The sequence below is a fragment of the Myxocyprinus asiaticus genome, chromosome 15 (assembly GCF_019703515.2).
Source record: "Myxocyprinus asiaticus isolate MX2 ecotype Aquarium Trade chromosome 15, UBuf_Myxa_2, whole genome shotgun sequence".
Taxonomy (NCBI): Eukaryota; Metazoa; Chordata; class Actinopteri; order Cypriniformes; family Catostomidae; genus Myxocyprinus; species Myxocyprinus asiaticus.
The window spans coordinates 11,199,538-11,225,780 of record NC_059358.1 but is presented as its reverse complement, the minus strand read 5'-3'; the positions used below and the strand labels follow the sequence as shown (position 1 = coordinate 11,225,780).

Here is a 26,243-nt window from a genome sequence, read left to right as displayed (position 1 = left end):
GCGCGGTATTTTGAACACAACGAAAACAAACAGCTGAGACGTCAACGTGCAAGCTTTCGTGCATCAAACTCGACCGACAAAACGCCTGTAAGCAACTAAACCATGTCAAAGAAAGCGCCAAGAGCAGCCCTAAAGCTCCACATGAAAAATAAATCGGAAATACGGATAGGAAAAAATGCGGACTTGATGGTGAGTAAATCGTAATGAACTAAAACAGCTTGATTACGCGCAATATGCTTTAATATATATATATATATATATGAGGAATGTGTGCCTTATACGTCTGGTAATATCAATATGCTATATGCTTTACAAAATAAGTAATTTAGCTGTCTCCTGACATTTGTAAAATTATGGAGTTGTGGTTTGCTTCTTTTCTGATGTACAGCCTCTTTACTAGGAGAGATGGATGTTTATTTTGATCTAGGCCACAGTTTTGTTCATCATAGGCGCTTTTAGAATGCCCCAAACGCTCCGATGCTCACAAATGTTGTCTAGGTAGGCACTAGGTTTTTAGACAGCCAAAGAAGATCCAGGTGTTCTGATATTATGAAGGACTGAGGTCTTATTACCTGATCAGGTGTTATTTGGATAAATTAATAAATAATAGTCTAATTAAGACCCTTTGCAAACATAATAATAAAATAATAATAATTAAAAAAAAAATGCTAAATGGGCAGGTGTCAAATTCTGACAGGTTATCATTACTCTTTTTCCCTTGTTAAATTAAAGGTTGTTCCAAAACAAACCTTATACCACACAGTGAATAAACCCCTCTGAGAGATAGTTAACCCAAAAATGAAAATTCTCTCATCATTTGCTCACCCTCATGACATCCCAAATGTGCATAACTTTTTCTTCTGCAAAACACAAATTAAGATTTTTAGTAATATATCTCCTCTCTGTTAGTCCTCAATGCATGTGGATGGGTACCAACAATTTTGAAGCTCAAAAAAGCACATAAAGGAGCATAAAAGTAATCCACAAGACTCCAGTGGTTAAATCCATGTCTTCTGAAGTGATATTATAGGTGGGGGCAAGAAACAGATCAATATTTAAGTCATTTTTTACTATAAATTCTCCTCCCTTTCCAGCAGGAGGTCATATGCATAAAGAATGTGAATCAGCAAAACAAAAGAGGAAAAATGTGAAAGTGGAGATTGATAGTTAAAAGACTCAAATATTGATTTCTTTCTCACTCACACACATCACATCGCTTCTGAAGATATGGATTTAACCACTGGAGTCATATGGATTACATTTATGCTGCCTTTATGTGCTTAAAATTTTTGGCCCATTCACTTACATTGTGTGGACCTACAGAGCTGAGATATTCTTCTAAAATTCTTAATTTGTGTTCAACAGAAGAAAGAAAGTCATTCACATCTGGGATGGCATGAGGGTGAGCAAATGATCAGAGAATTTTCATTTTTGGGCGAACTATTATCTTAATACTGACAAAACATGTTATTTATAGTCTCATATTTAGTTTTAATAGTTCAACCCATTTGTTTAGGGTATTAAGCAGGTATTGTGAATTAGTGGTTTTTTTTTTTTGCTTAGTGGTTTGTGGTTTGTGGTTTCTTTTGTTGTCAATTCATAGAGCTCATTATGATGAAGCTGGTGAAGCTGTTTATGGCTTTTTTTTATATATATATAGATGCAAAGTGGCACTAGTGCAGTGTTTCTCAGAGTAGTGCTTTTCATATTGAGGCTTGTTGTTACAATATCAGTGTCAGTGTAATTTAATTTAACAAGTCAACTTGCCTTTTATCACTCATTTAACTTTTTTAGATATCTCATTTAAACAGATGTAATTCACGAACCTCACAAAAATCCAGCGTTTTCTTCCCATCGAGCACTCATCTAATATCTTCCTCTGAAGCGCATATTCTATCAGCCAGAATCAAAATTTCAGGATCAAAAGTTGAGCTGGTTCACAAATAATAACGATCAGTCCGTGTCAATCCAGGCAGTTTAAACTGTCAGGAGATTGAGGCTCGCGCTACACCCACACGAGCGCGTGTGTGCAACTTTAAGGCTGCGTCCGAAACCAGGAAAATGCTGCCTCTGGAGGCTGTATACAGAGGTAGGATGAAAATAAGGTGCTTTTCAAACTGTTCGGAGAACAGTTTCCTTAAGAGTTCCATTCATTCCGGGGCCTGGGTAGCTCTGCGAGTTGACGCTAACTACCACCACCCCTGGAGTCGGGAGTTCGAATCCAGGGTGTGCTGAGTAACTCCAGCCAGGTCTCCAAAGCAACCAAATTGGCCCGGTTGCTAGGGAGGGTAGAGTCAGATGGGGTAACCTCCTCGTGGTCACGATTAGTGGTTCTCGCTCTCTATGGGGTGCATGGTAAGCTGTGCATGGATCGCGGAAAGTAGCAGTAGTCTCCACATGCGGAGTCTCCGCGGTGTCATGCGCAGTGATAAGATGTGCGGATTGGCGGTCTCAGAAGCGGAGGTAACTGAGACCTGTCCTCCTCCACCCGGATTGAGGTGAGTAACCGTGCCACCACGTGGACCTACTAAAGTAGTGGGAATTGGGCATTCCAAATTGGGGAAAAAAGGGGATAATAATAATAATAAAAAAAGAGTTCCATTCATTCAAAACAGCTGTCAGTTAAGCTATTAACTGATTAGGTAGCAAGTCAGCTGCCTACATTTTCGGATGCAGCCCAAAGTAAATGTGCTTCACGTGTGCTACAAAGAAATTATTCACTATGCACTGTATTTACAATTGGTTTGATTCTGTATTTTTTGAGTAAATGCGATTGCTAACGTGGACATGCCATCCATGGTTGACTATTGTGTGTACTGTTATTTCCTTCTTCCTAACATATTAACAATTTCTTCATGTGCAAATAAATTACTAAAATTTGATGACTAAACAGAAATCTAAAGAAACTGCTATATACCATTTTAAAATAAAATGTTATTTTTTGTTTGTGTGAAATTAAATAAATATAGTGCTAAATAAGAGTTTATATATAGTTGTGCTCAAAAGTTTGCATACCCTTGGATAATTGGTAATATATGTAATTTTTTTTTAAAGAAACCATGAGTGAGCAGGCAAAACACATTTATTTTATTTCTTATTCACATTTATTTTATTCTATATTAATATTCAACTGTAGGTTATAACAGAATGACACAATCATAAAACAAAACAGCAACAAAGAAAAAAATGAAATGACTCCTGTTCAAAAGTCTGCATACCCTTAGTTCTTAATACTGTGTATTGCCCCCTTTAGCATCAATGAAGGCGTGCAGTCTTTTGTAATAGTTGTCTATGAGGCCCCAAATTCTTGCAGGTGGTATAGCTGCCCATTCGTCTTGGCAAAATGCCTCCAGGTCAGGCAAAGTCTTTGGTCGTCTTGCATGAACCGCATGTTTGCTTGATGATATTAAGGTCAGGAGACTGTGATGGCCACTCCAGGACCTTCACCTTTTTCTGTTGTAACCACTGGAGGGACAACTTGGCTTGTGCTTGGGGTCATTGTCCTGCTGGAAAGTCCAAGTGCGTCCCATTCGCAGCTTTCGTGCAGAAGAATGCAAATTGTCTGCCAGTATTTTCTAATAACATGCTGCATTCATCTTGCCATCAATTTTCACAAGATTCCCTGTGTCTTTAGAGCTCACACACCCCCAAAACATCAGTGAGCCACCACCATGCTTCACAGTGGGGTTGGTATTCTTTTCACTATAGGCCTTGTTGACCCCTCTCCAAACTTAGCGCTTATGGTTGTGAGCATAATGCTCTATTTTGGTCTCGTCACTCCAAATTACAGTGTGCCAGAAGCTGTGAGGCGTGTCAAGGTGTTGTCGGGAATATTGTAACCGGGCTTCTTTCTGGCAACTCGACCATGCAGCTAATTTTTGTTCAAGTATCGTCATATTGTGCTCCTTGAAACAACCGCACCATCTTTTTCCAGAGCAGCCTGTAATTCTCCTGAGGTTACCAGTGGGTTTTCTTTGTATCCCGAACAATTCTTCTGGCAGTTGTGGCTGAAATCTTTCTTGGTCTTCCTGACCTTGGCTTGGTATCAAGAGATCCCCGAATTTGCCACTTTTTAATAAGTGATTGAACAGTACTGACTGGCATTTTCAAGGCTTTGGATATCATTTTACATCCTTTTCCATCGTTATAAAGTTCCATTACCTTGTTACGCAGGTCTTTTGACAGTTCTTTTCTGCTCCCCATGGCTCAGTATCTAGCCTGCTCAGTGCATCCACGTGAGAGCTAACAAACTCATTGACTATTTATACACAGACACTAATTGCAATTTAAAAAGCCACAGGTGTTGGAAATTAACCTTTAATTGCCATTTAAACCTGTGTGTGTCTGTAACAAGGCCACACATTCAAGGGTATGTAAACTTTTGATCAGGGCCCTTTTGGGTGATTTCCGTTATCATTATAATTTAAAAAGGAGCCAAACAGCTATGTGATAATAAATGGCTTCATATGATCACTATCCTTAAATAAAATATTTATTTTTTTTTTTTTTTGCATGATCAGTCATATTTTCAAAATCAATGCCAAAATTTCACAATTTCTGCCAGGGTATGCAAACTTTTGAGCACAACTGTGTGTGTGTGTGTGTATGTGTGTATACATATATATATATTTAACACTTATGTTTGTTATTTACTATATTAAATTGTGTGATATATCGGCCTATCGGCCACCCTGCTCTCTGGATATCAGCATCGGCCATTAAAAAAAACCCATATTGGTGGACCACTAATTCTATGTTGCCATGGAAAATAACTGTCAGCTGAGCCAGTGGGGGCTTCAGTTGAGGGCTAAAAGCAGCTTCAGTTGAGACTTTGTAGAAGACTTCACTTTAATCACTAAATTTGTTCATTAGAATCAATTTTGAAGCACTGTATTCCTCTAAGCAAATATTTTCAGCAAATGAAAACCGCACTGATTGTCCACAGTCGGCCATTTTTTAAGCTGTTCAGTGTCTTTTCCCACTATGCAATGCCAATTAGATCATCTTACTAAAGACAACTGTGAGATTGTTTTACGCAGCAGGCTTTCTATGGCGTCTTTAGCTAGTCAGACTAATTGTTAGACGGAGTCTTAAGTTAATGGCTATGTTTATGCAAAAGGCCCAAGATCTAATTTTAGAATCAGGAAACTTGTACTAACCACAAAAGGGCAGACAAGCCTTCAAACCAGGCTACAGTGCTGTGATTTTTGAAGCAGATTTGATTTTAAGGATGTGGGCCCTTAACAGACAGCTGTGTTTACATTTGTGTAGCATAACTTATCATTTTTGAGCAGCACTGATGAAAACAACCTGCTTGTTACATGTGTAGTGGCCACTGTAAATGTTGTTACATGCAGTATTTGTATGACAGTGGCACATGACTTTTATATTGACCACTTCATTGCTCAAGATGCAAGAGGCCAAAATGATTAAAAGAAAAATGATTAAAAAGTTATCCCAGCTGTTTATTCGATGAAAACAGGACAATTTATTTTCTGTTGTTTTTATTTTTGGTTGATTATACTCAGTGGTAGTGTGTAAGGACTTGAGGAGGATGGAATAGGCCACACTAACAGGGTACTAATTAAAGTTCCATTGCAGCTGGTCTTTCTTTATGGAGACTGGAGGTGGGAATGTAAAAGCCACCTGAAAGGTTATCTGCTTTACAGGGGTCTAATCCAGCCATTAAAACTAAACAGAAAACTTTTTGTTTTTGTTTTTAACCATCCTATGAATATGCACCAGTTTGATCTTGTTTCCTGTGCTTTTAATGACAAAATTCCTAATAAGGCCCTTCACAGATTGCACTATACATCACGTCATGACTGAGCCTAATTGTGGGTCAGTAGCCCTGCTAGTATTTGGCCAAGCGTTTCTCTTGTAGTCTGATTGTAGTGCTGCAATTAGAAGGTCATTTTTAAGATGCAGAGGTACAATTTTTGGCCTTAATTAGCTTTAATAGGCTTAGACTTGTCACGATAATTACGTTATTGACTTATCGTACGATATATGGACATGACCTCGATATTGCCCATTGTGTCTACAAGCGTGTTTGTTTACATAAGAATGAATGTCACCAACATTTTAGCCAGTCTGTGCTCTCGTCTGCTCTTTTTTTTTTTTTTTTTTTTTTTGTCGGAGGTGGGGCTCAGGCAGCTTCTCCACACACACAGACAGAGCGAACAGCGACAGGTGAAGATTATGTGTTACTTGAGGCTAATAGGTGTTTTAATACAGGGCTCAACATTAACGCTTGTCCGAGACGAGTGGAAATTTTGAATGGGCATGTTAAAGAGAATTTTACTTGCCCAACTGGACAAGTAGCCTGATACAAAATCTCAATAATGAATGTTAACTCGATAGAGGCTATTGAGCACAATTGTAATCATTCCCTCATGTTTCACTTTTAAAATGCGGGTAATTCCCTCAATCACGTCGCCCTCTCTCCCTCTCGCCTTCACTCGTGGTGCAGCGTTCAGCAGCTTGTGAGTGCGAGCAGTGCGCGTATCTATTGAACTTTAGATTTTACATATATAAATGGGTATAAACCTGTTAATTGGACATGCGAATTGTGTTGTACCACGTCTCTATAAGTGAGCTATGCGATAAAACTGTTGCTCCTGATTATAATCAACAAAGCTGTCTTCATTGCAAGCGCGCAACGTTGGCGAAATCTAATTTTGTCTCGTCAAATCATGGCGCTCCCTCATAAAACAGCAAGAAAGGCAGAAACTGCAAAAACACTTTGTGTAATAATACCATCTGCAGAGTAAAGAGAAACGCTTAAAACAGACTTATGCACCCGTTACAGCTCTCATCTTTCTAAAGCTCCATCTAATGTATGTATCCGAGGTATTTTCTCTGCCATGTGAATCAGTCAGTTTTAAGAAGTATATAACAATATACATTATAATAATATTAATACTATAACATTAATAAATTAAACACAGTGAAAACATATTATCTATCTTTAATAAGCATATCTGTTTTGAATATACAACATAACTGATTTACCAGCAAGGTTCTCTCAGGATTTTATCTGTTAACATTTTCAATGCATTTTGTCAATATTAAACAGCCATTTTTAATGCAACTGGTGAGAATTGACTTGTACTCTCAAAGAGATGATTTACCCCAAAATTTAAATTGGGTAACACTTTACAAAAAGGTTCCATTTGTTAATGTTATTTAACTACATCAGTTGACATGAACTAACAATTAACACCACTTTATATAATTTATTAATCTTGGTTAATGTTAATTCCAACATACTAACTAATTCCATACATACTAACATATTAATAAATACATTCAAATAAAAAGTTGTATATGTTAATATTAGTTCATGCACTATGAACTAACAATGAACAATTGTATTTTTTTTTAGTATCTATTATCAATCTTAGTTAATCTAAGATTGATAAATGCTGTAAAATATTGTTCATTGTTAGTTCATGATAGCTAATGCATTATCTAATGTTTATGAACCTTATTTGTAAAGTGTTACCAAAAATTATGTCATCATTACTCACCTTCATGTTGTTACAAACCTGTCTGACCTTCTATCTTCCGTGGAACTCAAAAGATGATGTTAGTGAGAATATTAGTTTCAGTCTCTATCCACTTTTATTTTATGAAAAAAGATGTAGTGACAGTGAATAGTGACTGTGACTAACATTCTGCCAAAAATCAAATTCTGTGTTCCTCAAAAGAGAGAATTTCATACAGGCTTGAGGGTTAGTAATGATTTACCATCTTTCTGCACTGTGTTCTTAATCCCTATCAGGTGTAAATGATGACGATGGAGGCAATTCTTTTCTTTCTTTTTTACGTCCTTTCTTTTGTTTTTGTCTCCGGACAAGCAACTTTTTTACTCGGACAAGTGAATGACCAATTTATTTGACCGAAAGACAAGCACATGACAATGCTTAATGTCGAGCCCTGTAATAGGTGTTTTCCCAACGACTGCATAATTCCAGCCAGAAAGTTTGGAAGAGTAAGTCAAAATGGACTTGGTTTCAAAGCCGAATTCAACAGCTCTGGTGTGGGAACATTATAGCTTTAAGCTGAATGAGAGAGGAGAGTCCATTAACAAGAATGAGCCGGTATGCCAACTTTGTTAAAAACAGTGGCAACAAAAAGTGGCAATACAAATAACATAAAAGCACATCTAAAACATAACAATCCCATCCAGTTTTCCAAGCTGGGAACAAAAAACGCAGTTGGAGATGGAGAGGGGCCTTCCCGATTTTAATTTATTTTTTTTGACATTCCGATTCCAATGTCTGAATATTTTTAAGAATTAAAAGTTCATTGCTCTTTGAAAGGGTGTACTTGCATTATTATGCTATTATATTATCATTATATCAGTAGCATAAAATGGTCTTAAAATGACAATAATATTGTTTATCGCAATTATTTCTGGGACAATATATCATCCAACAAAAGCAGTTATCATGACAGGCCTAAATAGGCTGGTAGAGTCGATGCTTGTCAAAAATTGCAAATTAAAAACAGCGATGTAAACACAGTGCAAGGCTAAAAAAGGATTTTGTTTGACAGTCCTGTAGTTCAGATTTTTACTTGCCCTCTCATCATTTTCACTGGCCATTCTCTGGCACAAGTGAGGATGGGAGTTAAAAGGAATTTAACAATTCCGATTCCTCTTAACAGTTCTAGTCCTTTTAATGTTGCTATTAACGATTCTTTTAGTACTTTTGAGTATTTACAGCAAAACATGTAATTATATATACATAATTTGAAAATTAATTATATTTCATAATAATTAACACAATTACCTTTAACAACGTATTGTCATATCAACAAATATCCAGGAATCACTCTGATTTAAGTCTCACAAGCATTAAGTACACATAACATTGCTACAGTTTTTGGTTTATTTCGAATCAGACGAAATTAATGACTTGCGATTCAGTAATTTTCTGATTCACTAAAAACATGCGGCTAATAAGAGAGATTCATTTAGAAGGTATGTTTTTCTGTGTAGATTCAAAAGAACTGACTCGAGTAATTTATTCTGGAATTGTACTGCACTAGTCGAACTGTATGTTTTGCATTGTAAATTCAAAAGAACTGACTCGTAAGAGTCATTCGATCGGGAATCGGTCTACAGTCGTTGTGCTGTATGATTCTTGCTGCTGATTTAGTAATGATGTTGCAGTGTAAAAGTCTTGCAAAGTCTTACTTGCAAGTCAGTCCACTGTCAGCCATCTTTGGAACGCTCTCGGAAGGCTATTTCTAGTTATGCCAGTGCAGCTCCTATCTGCTTCAACGAAATCTAAAAAATGGTTGGTCAAGTTTACGATCAAAGAACATATTTCAAATCAGCAATAAAATTTTATAATAAAATAGAAATTTAAATAGAAGTGGCCCGTCTCTGCTAAATAGTTTCTGGTGCCGCTGAATGGTATGGGACTGCATGGGAATATATAATTTTATGGAAAATTCTGTTTGAAGTGATCCTACAACATTGGCTACTATGATTGTTCTCCCTTGGAAGTGTCTTTTGGAGGCTGATTTATCTAATTTCTTATGGAGAAACACATAGCAAATGCTGTTTGTAGATGGATCAGCAGTCTGTTAACCATTCACACCTGTGACACATCGATGTGCCTAATAACTATTCTTTTTTCCATTGACTAATCCTCCTATCTGTCTACCATAGTAACAGCCACATCATACATGCAAATGTATGTCACCTAACACTAGGGCTGAAGCGATTAGTCGACGTTATCGACAACAAAAATTTTCGTTGTAGAATAGTCGTTTGTTCTCATTTAATGTAACATGAGATCACATTAAACTCTAATGATGACACGCCAGAGCAGCACTGCAGCTCACGCCTGACTGAGGAGAGGAAGAATTAAACAGCTCACAGTCCAGATGCACTCTAAAATTTCCAAACAGCTTCAGGTGATGTAGATCGCAAAGTGTGAGGGAATTATAATGCAAAAATACAAAGTAAGTAAATACAGAAGCACTCTCGTTGTGGAATAAGTGGAGCTGGAGCTGCAGCTCCGCTGAAGCAAAACTTGTGTGTCGAGCATCTTTAAAGGGAAACACCCTGGCGTTACATCTTAAATGCAGTTATATTTAATGTGTTATAGCTTTATTAAAGTTCAAATAATATGGAATAAGATCATGTAAATAACTACAAACTCCGAAACTGGCATTTTTCTGTGCAGTCAGCACCTCTTCTATGAGTTGCGCGAAGTGTCCCGATCTACGGGGGAGAGATTGAAACTGCACCCAGCTGAGGCACACTCTGTCACGGGGACGCTCGTCTCACAGGGACGCTCGTCCCTCGAGCATGCATGCTTAATGCTGTTAGATTATAACTTGATGGCTTGCGACTTATTGAATCATAATATATGTGTGACGAGGAGGAGGGCTAATAAGCCGAGGAGAGGGATAAAGGCAGCCGGATGCGGCAGTTCGGGAGAGAGCGAGACACACCTCATCTGGCTGCCTTTATCCCTCTCCTCGGCTGATTAGCCCGATTGGGGACTGGGTGTGCGTAGTCACGGCCCGGCCCCGCCTTCTTCCTCGTCACAATATGTCACTGTGCATTACTTATCATGAAGAAAATTGGCAATACGCAGCTTTATTAATGAGAGTTTGTTTTTTGTGAGTTAAAGATGGATTGAAGTGAACAGAAAGGTGAGAGAGGTAGTCTTCGCCCCATTATACACTGCAACAAAATATGTTTTTGATTTGTTTTTGTTTTAGCTTGTATATAGTTCCAATATAAATATCTAAAACTCCTTTAAAACAACGTACATTTTCTTTAGCAGCTATTACTGCAGAAGAAAAAATTTTTTATCTGAGAATGTTGAACATAATATTAAAAATACAAATATTTTAAAATATCTTAAAATCCTTTATAAAAAAGATGCATTCACCTGAGAAGCAGCATATAAGATATTTAGACTAGCTTTTAGAGAATAGATCTTGAATAAAATTATATTTTGTCTTTACTGCACTTGCAGAATTATAACCAAGTGAAAAAATATACTTGTATACAAAACACTTATATTTAAGATACATGCTCTTAAAGCAAGTCAAAATATATTATATGTTGTTTCTGAAGTAAATGTGTCTTAAGGATTTTTAGACCATTTTAAATGGAAAACAAGACAAAAGCACTTGATAACAATAGGATTTTTTGCAGTGAATTTCTTTACTGAATTAAACTTAATAAAAAAGTATTTTTATCCCTTTAATTCAGTGAATGTCATTTAGAGGTATTTTTAAAAGATGATTTTGTCCTTTTTATGGTTAAGCACATTTAATACAACCTTTTAAGTCGAGGCACAAGCTGAATAATCGTTTAAGAGCTAATGATTAATCGTTGCAATAATCGCCAAATAGTCGAATAATTGTTATAATAATAGTTAGATTAATCGATTATCAAAATATTGCAGCCCTACCTAACACCAGTCTTTGTTTTCATGATCTTAACAGGAGCTTACTATGGCCAAGATTGGCACGCTAGGATTAGCGCTATGAATGCCAGATGTAAACATTAAAAATTACACATTATCTACTGCACATATCTTTCAATTATCGAGTGGTATGAACAGCTTATTTTACTGATCTCATGCATCCTGAAGCAAGTGACACGAACAAATGAAGAACTGTTTAACTATACAGACAACAAATATCATCGATTGCTAGAAAATATAGCCAAACCATATATTGACATCTCTCCTTGGTCTAAATGTTATTATTAAGCTTTACACTGAGATTAGAAGGATGAAAGTGAAGCAAAGCAGAGCTTGTATAATTAGAACAAATCATATGATAGGTGTGGGTGAGAATCAGGCAGCAAACTGCCTCATTTTTTGCTTTTGGACATAACCAGAGACCTTATTCACACTAGCGCCATCTTTGATTTTTAATGTCTAGGGGATCGACGATGGTCAGAGTGATCGCCAATAGCTGATGCATTTGGTGATGTCAAGATGATATTTGGCTCGTTTTCCCATTAATGTATTAAATTATTATTATTATTATTATTATTAGGCTATTATTATTATCAAATTAATATTACAAATAATTTGCACGTAGAGACACAGACACACGCTTGAAGAAAGACACTTTATTATATTATTAAGAACATAACACAAAAGCCATCTATGCACAAGTATGATACGCTGTTTGTACAGAGGCGTGCAGTCTCGTGGAACACGCGCATGTAAAAGGTTCTCACTCTTTCTTTGTTTCTGTCTTCTGAAAAAAAAATGTTGTTGCAAGAACAGTATCATCTATGAGTGCTGCAAATGAGCTCGGACGTCTCAGCTCAGGCGGTGCTTTGAGTTCAGTGTGCTTTATTTCCACAGAGCAGTTCATTGTGACCACAACTCTGCAGCCTTTACATCTGTGATTAAAACATAAAATAATACAAAAACAAATTCAAATTTATATTTCAGTGATTATTATCATCATTATAATTATTATGTTTACTTTTATAATTGTTTTTATTTCTTCATTTGTGTAAGTAATTTTCCATCTGCATGTTTAGACGGATACTTGCCTGACGGTAAATGGAAAGGTGGTTTCTTATATATTTTTTATCACTTTATTTTAATTGCTTTTTGTTTCGTTTGGAGTGCAATTTGAATTTAGAAATGTATTTGATTTTTCGTTTTTTAAATAAATTAATTTTCAATGCAAAATTACTAAAGCAAGAATATTTATCAATCCCGGGGGTTGCCGATGTAATTGGATATTGCGATTTTTTTTTTTTTTTTTTTTTTTTTTTTTTTTTTTTTTTTTTTTTATTTTAATTTTTATATATATATCATATCATGAAGGAGGGAACAAAACAAATTTATTCACACACGTGATGTATTTTCCCGGACAACGAAATGCCCGACCGGTAGAGAATGCACGGATGAAGTAGGTTCTTTACCAAAGAGATGTTGCCCTTCACATCTGTTGTAAAGCCATTTTAACACGCATTTTAATTGCACTTATTTTTTTTCCAGTTTCATTTGAATTTTTTGTTAAATTAAAAAATAAAGTTCAACGTTTGAAATCAAGGTGTCTGTCTTAATTGTGTAGGCTTAACCCTAACCCTAAAGTTGTCCATATTGTTGTGCCTATTGTGTAGGACTTCTTCGACATGCTACTGTGACACAAAAGGTCAACCTGAAAACATCTACGTCACTTCCTAAGCTGACGTCCTTCCCTCACCGATTCGATTTCGCATGATGTCATGTATACTTGGACAAAACTGGCCCAAAACTCTCTCACATTGGCCCCGGGCCATTCTTAATGTTGAGCTCTGTAGTATATCAGTATGAATGGCAAAACAATGACTGGAATGATTGTTTGATTTGTTGAGAGATTTTTGAATCAGTTTTAAATTGCCAAAGTTTACAGTAGGGCTGCACATTTAATCGTATTTTAATCACGATCACGATTTCTGCCTCTCACAGTTAATTAAGCATAATCATCAGCAATATTTTTGAGTTAGCAAATAGAAGTTATCAGCCCGGTAAAGTTGCAAATTGTTGTTCATTTTCATTATAGGCTTTTCATTTTAGGCTGTGTCTACGGATGATACACCAAATCACAAGCTCTTTCCAAGTCTGTTTTCACCTCACCTGACCAATCGCGCTCTCTTCAGAAGTTCGCTACTGATCAATCAATGTTTCTCGTTCGAGCACGTGCTGAAATACAGAAACGCACCGCAGATGTTTACAAGTCTCGTATGTGCGGCGCACAATGATAATGATACAGCGTTCTGTGCTCGATCAGAGTCTTTCTAGCAAGTCAGTCCACTGTTGGCCATCTTTGGAATGCTCCCAGGAGACCATTTCCAGTCATGACAGTGCAGCTCCTATGTACTTGAATGGGGGAACACTGAAATCTCAAAAACGGTTGGCCAAGATTACGATCAAAGAGCATATTTTAAATCGGCAGTAAAATCGGACAAAACTGGCATCATAAACTGTGCTTCTTTACCTCAAAATTTTCCCGGCTTGTATAGCTAATTTGCATGTGCATTCTCGGGTTGATTGACAGGTGATGTCTGTATCTAAAAGGTGATTTGCTCTTTTACCTGTAAGGCAGGACTTCCTTTCTACATCCGTTGACCGTTGGGCGCGAGCTCATTGGTTGAGCGTTCCAATTTCTCCCATTCATTTTAATAGAAGTGGCCTGTCTCCGTTAAATTGTCTCTGGCTCGATGCACATGAAATTAATTCCATCTCGTGCTTTGATAATATATTTTTTAGACAGAACAGCTGTGCTCTGAGTTCGGTTTGAGCTCGTCGCAAAAGTGCACTGACCGGGTTATTTTAAAGCGTTATGCATTTACCTCAGTTGCACATTTGCCTAATTCCAAATGTTTGGCTATAAGTGTGTAAACAAATCTAAAGTATCTTCATGGCACTGGGGTTGTGTAGAGCGAGGAGGAGACGAGAGCATTTATGGAAGGAGCACAAAATGTCACACTGTCACCTCTGCTGGTAACACACTGAAACAACACACTGTCTTCTTTCAAAATAAAAGTCTTGATAAAATAATTAGCCTTCTTTCAAAATAGACACTTTAGACTGTATAGCAATTCTGCACGCTCAATTATTACAGAAATATTACTGTTAGCCTATATAGTACTGTAGGGTATGGGGATATAATAATAATATTAATAATAATTTAATTTAAAGAATGGATCTTAAAAGAGGATGCAAGTGTAAACACCCAACTGAGTAACTGTTTCTATTAGCAGTAAAGAATGGGCAAAACATGCCTCATGCCTGGTCAAAAGGAGTAATTTACTAGTTTGCAATTCAAACAACTTGTTTAACATGAGAGCTACTGTTTAGTATAATTTTATGTTTTTTGTTCTTTTAGAATTAAGATCTAAGTAGTGGCAACAGTAATTTTATTTATTATCAAATTGTGCAGCCCTGTAATATTTTTTTTTTTTCCATAATTATTATTTTCACCATTATCGTGCAGCCCTAGTTTACAGTACTGGAAAGGTTGCACAAAATTTGGTCAGCACATTTTTTCAGGATTCCAAGACAGTTTAGTTGCCTCAACTCTCACCTATTCTGTGCCCAATCAGTACTAGCACTTGGCCACATGTTTCCACTCTGTTCTTTAGAACTCACTTTTAGATGCCATTCCATGCCTCAAGTACAGCACCAAATAAGCGTGCTAGATTATCTTGATCGTACCATTTCATCCCTCCTGTTTATAAATACTGCTCGCCGGTTGGGGCAGTGGCTTAAGATAATGTTTTGTTCTCCCACTAAACTGAGATAGCCTCTGCAGTATTTGATGGTTGATTGAACATAAAAATAATCTGCTTCATCCTGCAAGGAAGCTGTGAAAGTGTTGGTTTTATTTTTCCAAATTTTGCTCCAAACTGTACACCCACGTTTGCCCCCTGACAGCAACATTTCCTGCCTAATGTTTAATCTGTGAAAGTGTGGAAATCAAGGGTCTGTTTTGAAAGCCCAGGCCAAGAGCCCGCACCAGGTTAATACAAGTTGCGGAGGCCTGTTTTCTGTAATTGCATGATTGGTTGCTGAGAGCAATGGAGCTGTAGTGAGTGTAGAAATTATAAGTGTTCATAGATGCTAAAATGTCTGTTTAGGTCATACAAAAATATTCTAAATTAGTGCCGGATTAGGTGTGATGATTACTGTCAGTACATTTGCAGGCGCAGTTATAATCGAGCTATAGTGGGTTTTTGAGTAGTCGAGCTACAGTATTTATCTCTCTGTCCAAGTATACCTGACATGATGCGTAATAGAATATTTGAAGAAAGGACATCAGCTGAGGAAGTGCATACACAAATACACACGTGCGTCTTTTTTAACGCAATAACATGTTCGGTCTGAAGAGCCCCTTGCACCCCTCTGCTCTTGGGGAAGTTTCCGTGTCTAAACGAGGCAGTAGAGGCTGCCTCTGTAATCAGTTCAGCCCGGTCGTTATGTTTTGGCAAAGCTTCTGGCACAGGGGAAGCCAGGGCATCTCAGTTTCCTTCTCGAAAAACACTCTGAAGACCAGCTGTTGGAGAAGGATTCAGATGCCCTAGAGATGACCCACAATTATGAAAATTAGATATTAATAGATTGAAATTGCATCCAAATGGCTGTCATGTAGATGCACAAGGATCGCTGCCTTTTTTCCAGCTGAAATCATTAGGAAAATTAGTTTGATATGTGTTCATTATATGTGGCCACTCGTTTCAGATAGAAAGTCCAGAAGATTATATACAGAACTTTCTCCCCAGCAGCTTGTAGCGATACTCCGTGCAGACTGCAGAGCAGTACACATGACATTCACAATGCAAAGCTTCTTCCCTAGTCTAATAAGACAATTAATGAAAACTGCTGAAAAAAAAATTGTAATTCAGAAAATGTTGACAGTTATATCAAAACCAAGAGCACATTAACATTTGACTTACATACTTTATTGGTACACCTGTATACCTACTTATTCATGCAATTATTTAATCAGCCAATCATATAGCAGCAGTGCAATGCATAAAATGCAGATATGGATTAGGTGCTTCAGTTAATGTTCACATCAACCATCAGAATGGGGAAAAAAACGTGATGTCAGCTATTTTGACCATTGCATAATTTTTGGTGCCAGACGGGCTGGTTTGAGTATTTCTGTTACTGCTGATCTCCTGGGATTTTCACCCACAACAGTCTCTAGAGTTTCCTCAGAATGGTGCCAAAAACAAAAACATCCAGTGAGCAGCAGTTCTGTGTACGGAAGCACCTTGTTGATGAGAGAGGTCAATGGAGAATGTCTAGACTGGTTTGAACTGACAGAAAGGCTACGGTGACTCAGATAAACGCTCTGTACAATTGTATTGAGCAGAATAGCATTTCATAAAGCACATCATTTCGAACCTTGAGGCGGATGGGCTACAACAGTAGAAGACCACATCTGGTTCCACTTCTGTCAGCCAAGAACAGAAAGCTGAGGCTGCATTAGGCCTACTGTCTGTGTACATCAGCAGAAATTAAGATTAATCAGACCAGGCTATGTTTTTCCAGTCTTTAACTCTCCAGTTTTGGTAAGCCTGTGCTCAATGCAGCCTCAGCTTTCTGTTCATGGCTGACAGAAGTGGAACCCGACGTGGTCTTCTATTGTTGTAGCCCATTCACCTCAAGGTTTGACACGTTGTGCATTCTGAGATGTGCATGTGCATTCTGAGGCATCAGAATCACATTTTTATCATTTCACATGTTATTATTCAGAAAACAATTGGTGAAAGTTTGCTTTTTATAAAATGCGGTCTGCCTTTGTTAAGAGAGTTCACACACACATACTGGTCCAATCAGCTTCAGAGTTCACTTCACATTTTTTCCAACATAAAAGCAGATCCTCGTCTGTTGGTTTGCATGACTCAAATAGAGTAGAATTAAATAAGGATCAAAATACTACAAGTATTTCCTTGTGATATAACTTGGCTTTGCTTTAGAAGCACAGACACCATGATATATCATCTTCACTCATCCAACACTACAACGACACATCCACAGCGCCCCCCCCCCCAGTGGACTCAGTTGTAACTGCAAGATTTGGTGAGATTCAGAGAGAAACAGTGTAATTTAGCACTGCTTATGGCAGGGAAAGAACGAGTACTTGATTACTCGTGCATATCCCTAGTTAACATCGTCGTCTTGCACTTCTTAGTGAAAGCAATGGCAAGTTGGGCTTTAGGTGAAAGTAAAGGCAAATTGTGCTATAAACTCAAAAGCTGGGCTGTGAAATGACATTTTGCATTTAATCACTAGGCATACCCTTAACTTCTATATGATTCAGAACCACCAAAACTAAAAGATGGCAGTAACCCTCAGGCAAGAGAAGTGCTTCATATCTACAGTACGAGCCACTCAAGGATTCAGCACCTGCACTTTGAACTTGCTTCAAAGAGTGAAAGTATATATTGCTGTGTTTACTTCTTCAGCTGATGTCTTTTAAGCACACCCAAGAGCTTTTGTTCTAAGAGGAGCTGTTGTAGTTTATGTGGTCAGCAGTGTCATCATGTTAGCACATGTTCCCTTTTGGGAGGAAACCAAATCAAGAACCACGTCAGAGGTGGTCTTGGGTTTCCATTAGCTGGTAAATTCGTTTTTTTTTTTTTTCTTCTGTTAAAACATCTCAATATAAGATAATTCAAACATAATCATGTCATTTTAAAAATAATAACTTAAAGCCAATCACATCCCATTAGCACAGCACTTCGCAGAACGTTACTAGGCGAATGGGCATAGCAGCCATTTCAGCTCCCGTTATATGAGAAAGCAAAGAGGTCAAGCTGCTTCGTCATGACAAGGCGAGCTCCCTAAAGATAACGCACATGATGTAGTGGATGGAAACGATAGAAATTATCTTAAAAATACATTTGGTTGAAAACCCATCTATTGACTGGAACCAAATTTTCTTAGCGGAAACTCTGTGGTGGTCATTTTAAATATGTAAACCAAGCTGGAGCTCAGACCTGATTTGTAAACCACCCCCCCAAGTGTAGACCCCCATTCAGCATCTCATGACAAGATGCAGTAAGACAGATGAAGTGCTGAAAATGAAACAATTTCCTGGACTAATCCGACAAGGTTTGCACAAGGGCCTGTGTCTTTGGGGAGGCCTGGAAAATTTATCATCTTTCGTGGACCCCCCACTCCTGTTGGACCTGCCTAGCAGTTCCTGTAATATAATCTTCCTTCGCTGCGGTACTTATCTGCTGATCCATGCACAGGTATGGCAAGCTGCAACACACTACACCTGACAGAACCAGGTCATGAACAACAGAGTATGATGTTCGCTTTAGTCACTCAAATTGGATAGGCCTCTTGACCCCCAGCATTTGGCCTTTTAAGCACAAAGTCACAAAGAGCCTCTTGAAATTATTACATGGTTGTCCATCACTCAAGCATTGTGGTTCTTTTGAGCTCTGGTTTAGTTTTAGCAGCGTATATCTTTTTGGTTAAGAGAAACTGATATGCTTTCTGCCTTTGCGTATTTGCCTTGTGGAATAAACCAAGCTACACTAATTCATGGAGGAATTCGCAGACTTAACCTCAGCAGAATTCTTCTTCATAAAGTCTGGATTACAAAAATTTAAAATTCAGCTATGTTAGTGTTCAGCTAAAAATTATTTATTTTGTGTCCATAGGCCCAGCTGAATCTTCTGATTTTCCTACATCGTCTAGCAGAGGAGTCCAGGATCAAAGCCTTTGAGGGGAAAACAGCAACCATCAAAGTTCACCACGTCAGAGCTGTCGCCAAGGTATGCATAGCAACCATACTCATTAAGAGGCATAAACAGCATTAGTTTCTGCATTAGTCCATAATGAAATTGTGCACCCTCATTGCTGACATTCCAAACCTGTATGCTGGTATTTTTTTTGTGTGTGTGGAACACAAAAGGAGTATTTTTATCTTCACACAGCACTTTATTGACAAAATATAGGGACCTCTTATGTTAACCTCCAAAAAAACAAACCATAAAAGCACTATAAACTTATAGTCCATTTGACTTGTATATCTGTATTCCAAGGCATTTGAAAGCCGTACAATGCCAAATGTATGAGTTTCAGTGAATAACATATTTCAATTTCTGTTAGTTCCTCACACAAAGTATGGCTTTAGAAGACTTGGAATGTAGTGTGTGTCATAGACTACTTTAGTGATGTTTTTATGGGTTATTTTGTCCTTTTAGGATAGGGCTGCACGATATGGAGGAAAAATGCGATACGTTGTTGGAAAAATGTGATGTGCGATAAGATAATATTATGATGTCGTCACCGGAGCATCCGGAACATCGGAACCCCCACCGCCCAAATATAACTGAACTTTATTGGAATAAAAAAGGACCATCTATCACAGAGATCACAAATAAAGTTGTCTTGTTCAAAATTGCATTTGGATTGCACAGCTCACTGTGCAGCTGGATCCTGGACTTCCTGTCAAGCAGACGCCAGGTGGTTAAAATGGGCAGCAACATCTCCTCATCGCTGACCCTCAACACTGGAGCCCCGCAGGGCTGTGTTCTCAACCCGCTCCTGTATTCCCTGTACGCACATGACTGTGTGGCAACACATACAGTAGCTCCAATGCTATCATTAAGTTTGCTGATGATACTACGGTGGTAGGTCTGATCACAGACAATGATGAAACAGCCTACAGAGAGGAGGTGCACACTCTGACACGCTGGTGTCAGGAGCACAACCTCTCCCTCAACATCAGCAAGACCAAGGAGCTTGTGGTGGACTTCAGGAGAAAAGACAGAGAACACAGCCCCATCACCATCAATGGAGCACTAGTGGAGAGAGTCAGCGGCTTCAAGTTCCTCGGTGTCCACATCACTGAGGAACTCGCATGGTCCATCCACACTGAGGCCATTGTGAAGAAGGCTCACCAGCGCCTCTTCTTCCTGAGACGGCTGAGGAAGTTTGGAATGAACCACCACATCCTCACATGGTTCTACACCAGCACTGTAGAGAGCATCCTGACTGGCTGATCACTGCCTGGAATGACAACAGCACTGCTCTCAACCGCAAAGCCCTGCAAAGGGTGGTGCGAACTGCCAGACACTTCATCGGAGGTGAGCTTCCCTCCCTCCAGGACATATATACCAGGCGGTGTGTGAAAAAAGCTCGGAGGATCAGAGACTCCAGCCACCCGAGCCATGGGCTGCTCTCACTGCTACCATCAGGCAGGTGGTATCGCAGCATCAGGACCTGCACCAGCCGACTTCATGACAACAACTTCCCCCAAGCAATCAGACTTTTGAACTCTTGATCTCTCACGATCAATATACATCAGCACTACACTTTATTAATCTCACACTGGACTGTCATAAATATATTCTCCCTTAACAACACACTATCAACTGACAGCCTGAATGTCAATACAGCACATACTGTACTGTATATTTTATATATACTATTTTTATTGTATACTGTGTATTCTATATTGTGACATTGTATATTATTATTTGTATATTGTGTTGTGAGTAATTATGTGTATATTAGTTATGTAAATTGTGTTGTGTAAATCTGATGTTTATTGTAGACAAGACACACAAATATACAGCTACAAATGCACAAATATTTTGATGCACAAAAATCATTTGAGTCAGCGCCTGTGCACACTGCACGCACACACACCAAGTGACAATCGCATGCCCAGTCCATTCTTTGCTATGTGCATCGCCTTGAACGTTACTGTATTAAAATCATTGTTATCTCAAACCCTTGTGATTTGCATATCGCAATGTGTACTTTTACAACATTTCGATAATTTCAATATATCGTGCACCCTTTTTTTGTAGCTCGACAGACATGGTCACAATTAATTGTCATTCAAGTTCTCCTTTTGTGTTCCCTGGAAAAAATAACAACATGGGCTTGGAACAACACGAGTGAGTAGTTTTTGCATTTCTGTCTTTATTCCCAGATCTAGTTAAGATGACCCTATTCACTACAGTAGAATCACATAAAACGAAGAAATAAATCAGAATCTGTTTTTAGTCTCAAACCTATATAAGAGTACGCTCCTCATGTAATCAGTTCAACTTATGTGAGGGTTGAATTCTGAAACACTTGGTTAATTGAGTTTATTGTCTTTGCAAAAGGCAGAAAATTACTTCTTTTAACTCTGGTCAATGCGGTACTAAGTATTAGGCAAAATGTACTTCCTTCTTCCCTCCTTTAAAGTTCAGTGCATTTATTTAGTCTGAGGACCAATCAGGTTTGACCACAGTGGGTACCTCATATTGACTGGGTTAGGTTTCAAATGCATATTAATTTAATCATGCTGCAGTATTAGCAGATGTCACCCGTGACCACCCTATTTATCTTCTCAACAGTATATTACAGCAATCAATTTGGTCATTAGTAAACTGCCAAGAGCTACATCAGATGATGGGCAGCTTTCCTCCATGTCCAGTGTGTGTTAGTAATGCAATCTGTTTTTCTGTTGTCAGGCTGGGTAAGATCACAACATTGAAATGATTTTAAAATTTTTGCGGCAACTAAATTTTCTGCAGTGAAAGAATTGTTCTGAAGTTTAATCATGATTGCATTCCAATTTTGATTGCTGATGGCTAATTGAATTTTAGGTACAGTGCATCCGGAAAGTATTCACAGCGCTTCACTTTTTCCACATTTTGTTATGTTACAGCCTTATTCCAAAATGGATTAAACTCATTATTTTCCTCAAAATTTTACAAACAATACCCCATGATGACAACGTGAAAGAAGTTTGTTTGAAATCTTTGCAAATTTATTACAAATAAAAAAATAAAAAAAAAAAATAAAAATCACATGTACATAAGTATTCACAGCCTTTGCTCAATACTTTGTTGAAGCACCTTTGGCACCAATTACAGCCTCAAGTCTTTTTGAGTATGATGCTACAAGCTTGGCACACCTATTTTTGGGCAGTTTCTCCCATTCTTCTTTGCAGGACCTCTCAAGCTCCATCAGGTTGGATGGGGAGCGTCGGTGCACAGCCATTTTCAGATCTCTCCAGAGATGTTCAATCAGGTTCAAGTCTGGGCTCTGGCTGGGCCACTCAAGGACATTCACAGAGTTGTCCCGTAGCCACTCCCTTGTTATCTTGGCTGTGTGCTTAGGGTCGTTGCCCTGTTGGAAGATGAACCTTCGCCCCAGTCTGAGGTCCAGAGCGCTCTGGAGCAGGTTTTCATCAAGGATGTCTCTGTACATTGCTGCATTCATCTTTCTCTCGATCCTGACAAGTCTCCCAGTTCCTGCCACTGAAAAACATCCCCACAGCATGATGCTGCCACCATCATGCTTCACTGTAGGGATGGTATTGGCCAGGTGATGAGCGGTGCCTGGTTTCCTCCAGACATGACGCTTGCCATTCAGGCCAAAGAGTTCAATCTTTGTTTCTCATGGTCTGAGAGTCCTTCAGGTGCCTTTTGGCAAACTCCAGGCGGGATGTCATGTGCCTTTTACTGAGGAGTGGCTTCCGTCTGGCCACTCTACCATACAGGCCTGATTGGTGGAGTGCTGCAGAGATGGTTGTTCCTCTGGAAGGTTCTCTTGTCTCCACAGAGAAACACTGGAGCTCTGTCAGAATGACCATCGGGTTCTTGGTCACCTCCCTGACTAAGGCCCTTCTTCCCCGATCAATCAGTTTGGCCGGGCAGCCAGCTCTAGGAAGAGTCCTGGTGGTTCCAAACTTCTTCCATTTTCAGATGATGGTGGCCACTGTGCTCATTGGGACCTTCAATGCTGCAGAAATTTTTCTGTACCCTTCCCCAGATCTGTGCCTCGATACAATCCTGTCTCGGAGGTCTACAGACAATTCCTTGGACTTCATGGCTTGGTTTGTGCTCTGACATGCACTGTTAACTGTGGGACCTTATATAGACAGGTGTGTGCCTTTCCAAATCATGTCCAATCAACTGAATTTACCACAGGTGGACTCCAATCAAGTTGTAGAAACATCTCAAGGATGATCAGTGGAAACAGGATGCACCTAAGCTCAATTTTGAGTGTCATGGCAAAGGCTGTGAATATTATGTACATGTGATTTTAAAAAAAAAAAAAAAAATTATTTGTAATAAATTTGCAAAGATTTCAAACAAACTTCTTTCACGTTGTCATTATGGGGTATTGTTTGTAGAATTTTGAGGAAAATCCATTTTGGAATAAGGCTGTAACATAACAAAATGTGGAAAAAGTGAAGCGCTGTGAATACTTTCCAGATGCACTGTATGCAAGTGTAGTACTAGAGATTAGGCCCAGTTGAATCTCCTGTTATATTTTATTTATTTATTCATGTTTTGATTTGAATTTTAGGTCTTGCATGACCTGAGAAAGGTATTAAGGTAACAACTTAACAAGCTCATGTTGCAGCCGGAATCCGGCCACATCATCTTGCAACCACCTTAGTGGTGGATATTTCTCTTCAGCTCTATAAATTTGTACGAGGGCACCACATCAAATGAGTCACGATAACACTGAACAGAGATCCGGCCAATTTTGAGTCATCATGCTGCGTTTATTTTCATGAGGGATGGAAGCTTATTTGATTAAGATGTAATTTAGTGCACAGTGGAGAGCTCCTTGTAGAGATGCACTTGCGCAGCAGGGGCAAGAAAAATGCCCTGCTTGTTCCAAATCAAGAGAGAACTCATGATGGCTTGTCAGAACTAAACATGTTAGGAATTACATGCTTTACAAAGTTCAGCCGCAGAATTGTTCAGCATGGCTGCCACTGAAAACAGATGTGTAGAGTTCTGCTATGGAAAGTGCGAAGTTAAAGGGGTGTAACCAAGAAACCTGGGAGTACCTTAATGAAAACAGACTATTCATTTTCCCCTTTTACACCTGGCATAATTTTATTATTCTATTTTTTATTTTATTTTATTTTTTTGGAGTAATTAATAATTTTATTTATTGTTTTTTTTTTTTTTTTGTTACAGAAACTGTTAAAGAGCACACGTGGATAATGTGGACGACAGGAGCACACCATAAAAACTCTGTTTTTAACACTTAACAGTTTTTGTGAGCTTGGGCATAAAGCACAGTGCTCACCAGTCTGGAATTAGAAACCATGGAAGATTCAAATTTTATTTGTATACTTTTTCTTTTTTTTCTTTTTTTAGGACATTTTTATGTGTACAATGACATTTTTGGCAAATGCTGGGCCCTCCTTACAGATGCTATTTGGGTGTGATGATGTGGAAAGTTGAGCCGTTGGGAATGGGATGTTCAGTTCCTCTCCATAACTGTTGAACTTTTGCTTTTTAATGGTATTTGGAACGGTCTGTGTAAACCGGGGATGATGGAGAGTATCAGGCCCAGATATCTACAGCATCACATGTGTCCCACATCTCTTTGGATTATATTATTACCTGCTAATAAACAATTTGTACCACATAACTTGGGTAACACACAGTTGAGTTACCGGGCAGTGTTTCTTTCCTTGCTCTGTAAAACAACAAAACATTTGGCTGACGGCCACTGACAACAGTGGGACCATTCTCTGTGGCTGTTCATCAAAGCAGGTTTTAGCATAGATAGTTCACTCAGATGTTATTTCTTTCTCCTGTGTTGACTCAGTATCAAATGGAGCTCTTGTAATGAGAGAGATCATTTCAAATTTAATCATTAGTAATATCTAACCTACCCACGAGAAAATAAAGTACTTATGTGAATCTGATAAACCCTGTCAAGAACATGTCCATGTTACATTTCACCCTAATATTAGAAGATATATACAGTGGTGTGAAAAAGTGTTTACCCCTTCCTGATTTCTTATTTTTTTGCATGTTTGTCACACTTAAATGTTTCAGATCATCAAACAAGTTTAAATATTAGTCAAAGATAACACAAGTAAACACAAAATGCAGTTTTTAAATGAAGGTTGTTATTATTAAGGGAAAACAAAATCCAAACCTACATGGCCCTGTGTGAAAAAGTGATTGCCCCCTAAACCTAATAACTGGTTGGGCCACCCTTAGCAGCAACAACTGCAATCAAGCGTTTGCGATAACTTGCAATGAGTCTTTTACAGCGCTGTGGAGGAATTTTGGCCCACTCATCTTTGCAGAATTGTTGTAATTCAGCCACATTGGAGGGTTTTCGAGCATGAACTGCCTTTTTAAGGTCATGCCACAGCATCTCAATAGGATTCAGGTCAGGACTTTGACAAGGCCACTCCAAAGTCTTCATTTTGTTTTTCTTCAGCCATTCAGAGGTGGACTTGCTGGTGTGTTTTGGATCATTGTCCTGCTGCAGAACCCAAGTTCGCTTCAGCTTGAGGTCACGAACAGATGGCCGGACATTCTCCTTCAGGATTTTTTGGTAGACAGCAGAATTCATGGTTCCATTTATCACAGCAAGTCTTCCAGGTCCTGAAGCAGCAAAACAGCCCCAGACCATCACACTACCACCACCATATTTTACTGTTGGTATGATGTTCTTTTTCTGAAATGCGGTGTTACTTTTATGCCAGATGTAATGGGACACACACCTTCCAAAAAGTTCAACTTTTGTCTTATCAGTCCACAGAGTATTTTCCCAAAAGTCTTGGGGATCATCAAGATGTTTTCTGGCAAAAATGAGAAGAGCCTTAATGTTCTTTTTGCTCAGCAGTGGTTTTCGTCTTGGAACTCTGCCATGCAGGCCATTTTTGCCCAGTCTCTTTCTTATGGTGGAGTCATGAACACTGACCTTAACTGAGGCAAGTGAGGCCTG

The 26,243-nt window shown here is 38.5% G+C and overlaps 1 protein-coding gene across 2 annotated transcripts; it reads left to right on the top strand.

Moving 5' to 3' along the window:
• LOC127453499 (centromere protein W-like) lies at window positions 1-25,173 on the top strand. 2 transcript variants are annotated; one of them, XM_051719919.1, is made up of 3 exons: window positions 1-189; window positions 19,181-19,294; window positions 24,467-25,173. In XM_051719919.1, the coding sequence occupies exons 1-3, from the start codon at window positions 103-105 to the stop codon at window positions 24,491-24,493; spliced, it is 228 nt and encodes a 75-aa protein (XP_051575879.1). In that variant the 5' UTR covers window positions 1-102; the 3' UTR covers window positions 24,494-25,173. The 2 variants fall into 2 exon arrangements, with proteins under 2 accessions (XP_051575879.1, XP_051575878.1); XM_051719918.1 differs by lacking the exon at window positions 24,467-25,173 and adding an exon at window positions 19,727-21,317.
• Window positions 25,174-26,243: the final 1,070 nt, after the last annotated feature.

Coding starts and splice junctions, on each gene's coding strand:
- LOC127453499 (XM_051719918.1), top strand. CDS start 103: ATGTCAAAGAAAGCGCCAAGAGCAGCCCTAAAGCTCCACATGAAAAAT. Junction 190..19,180: donor GAAAAAATGCGGACTTGATG/GTGAGTAAATCG, acceptor TTGTGTCCATAG/GCCCAGCTGAATCTTCTGAT. Junction 19,295..19,726: donor ACGTCAGAGCTGTCGCCAAG/GTATGCATAGCA, acceptor TTGTCCTTTTAG/GATAGGGCTGCACGATATGG.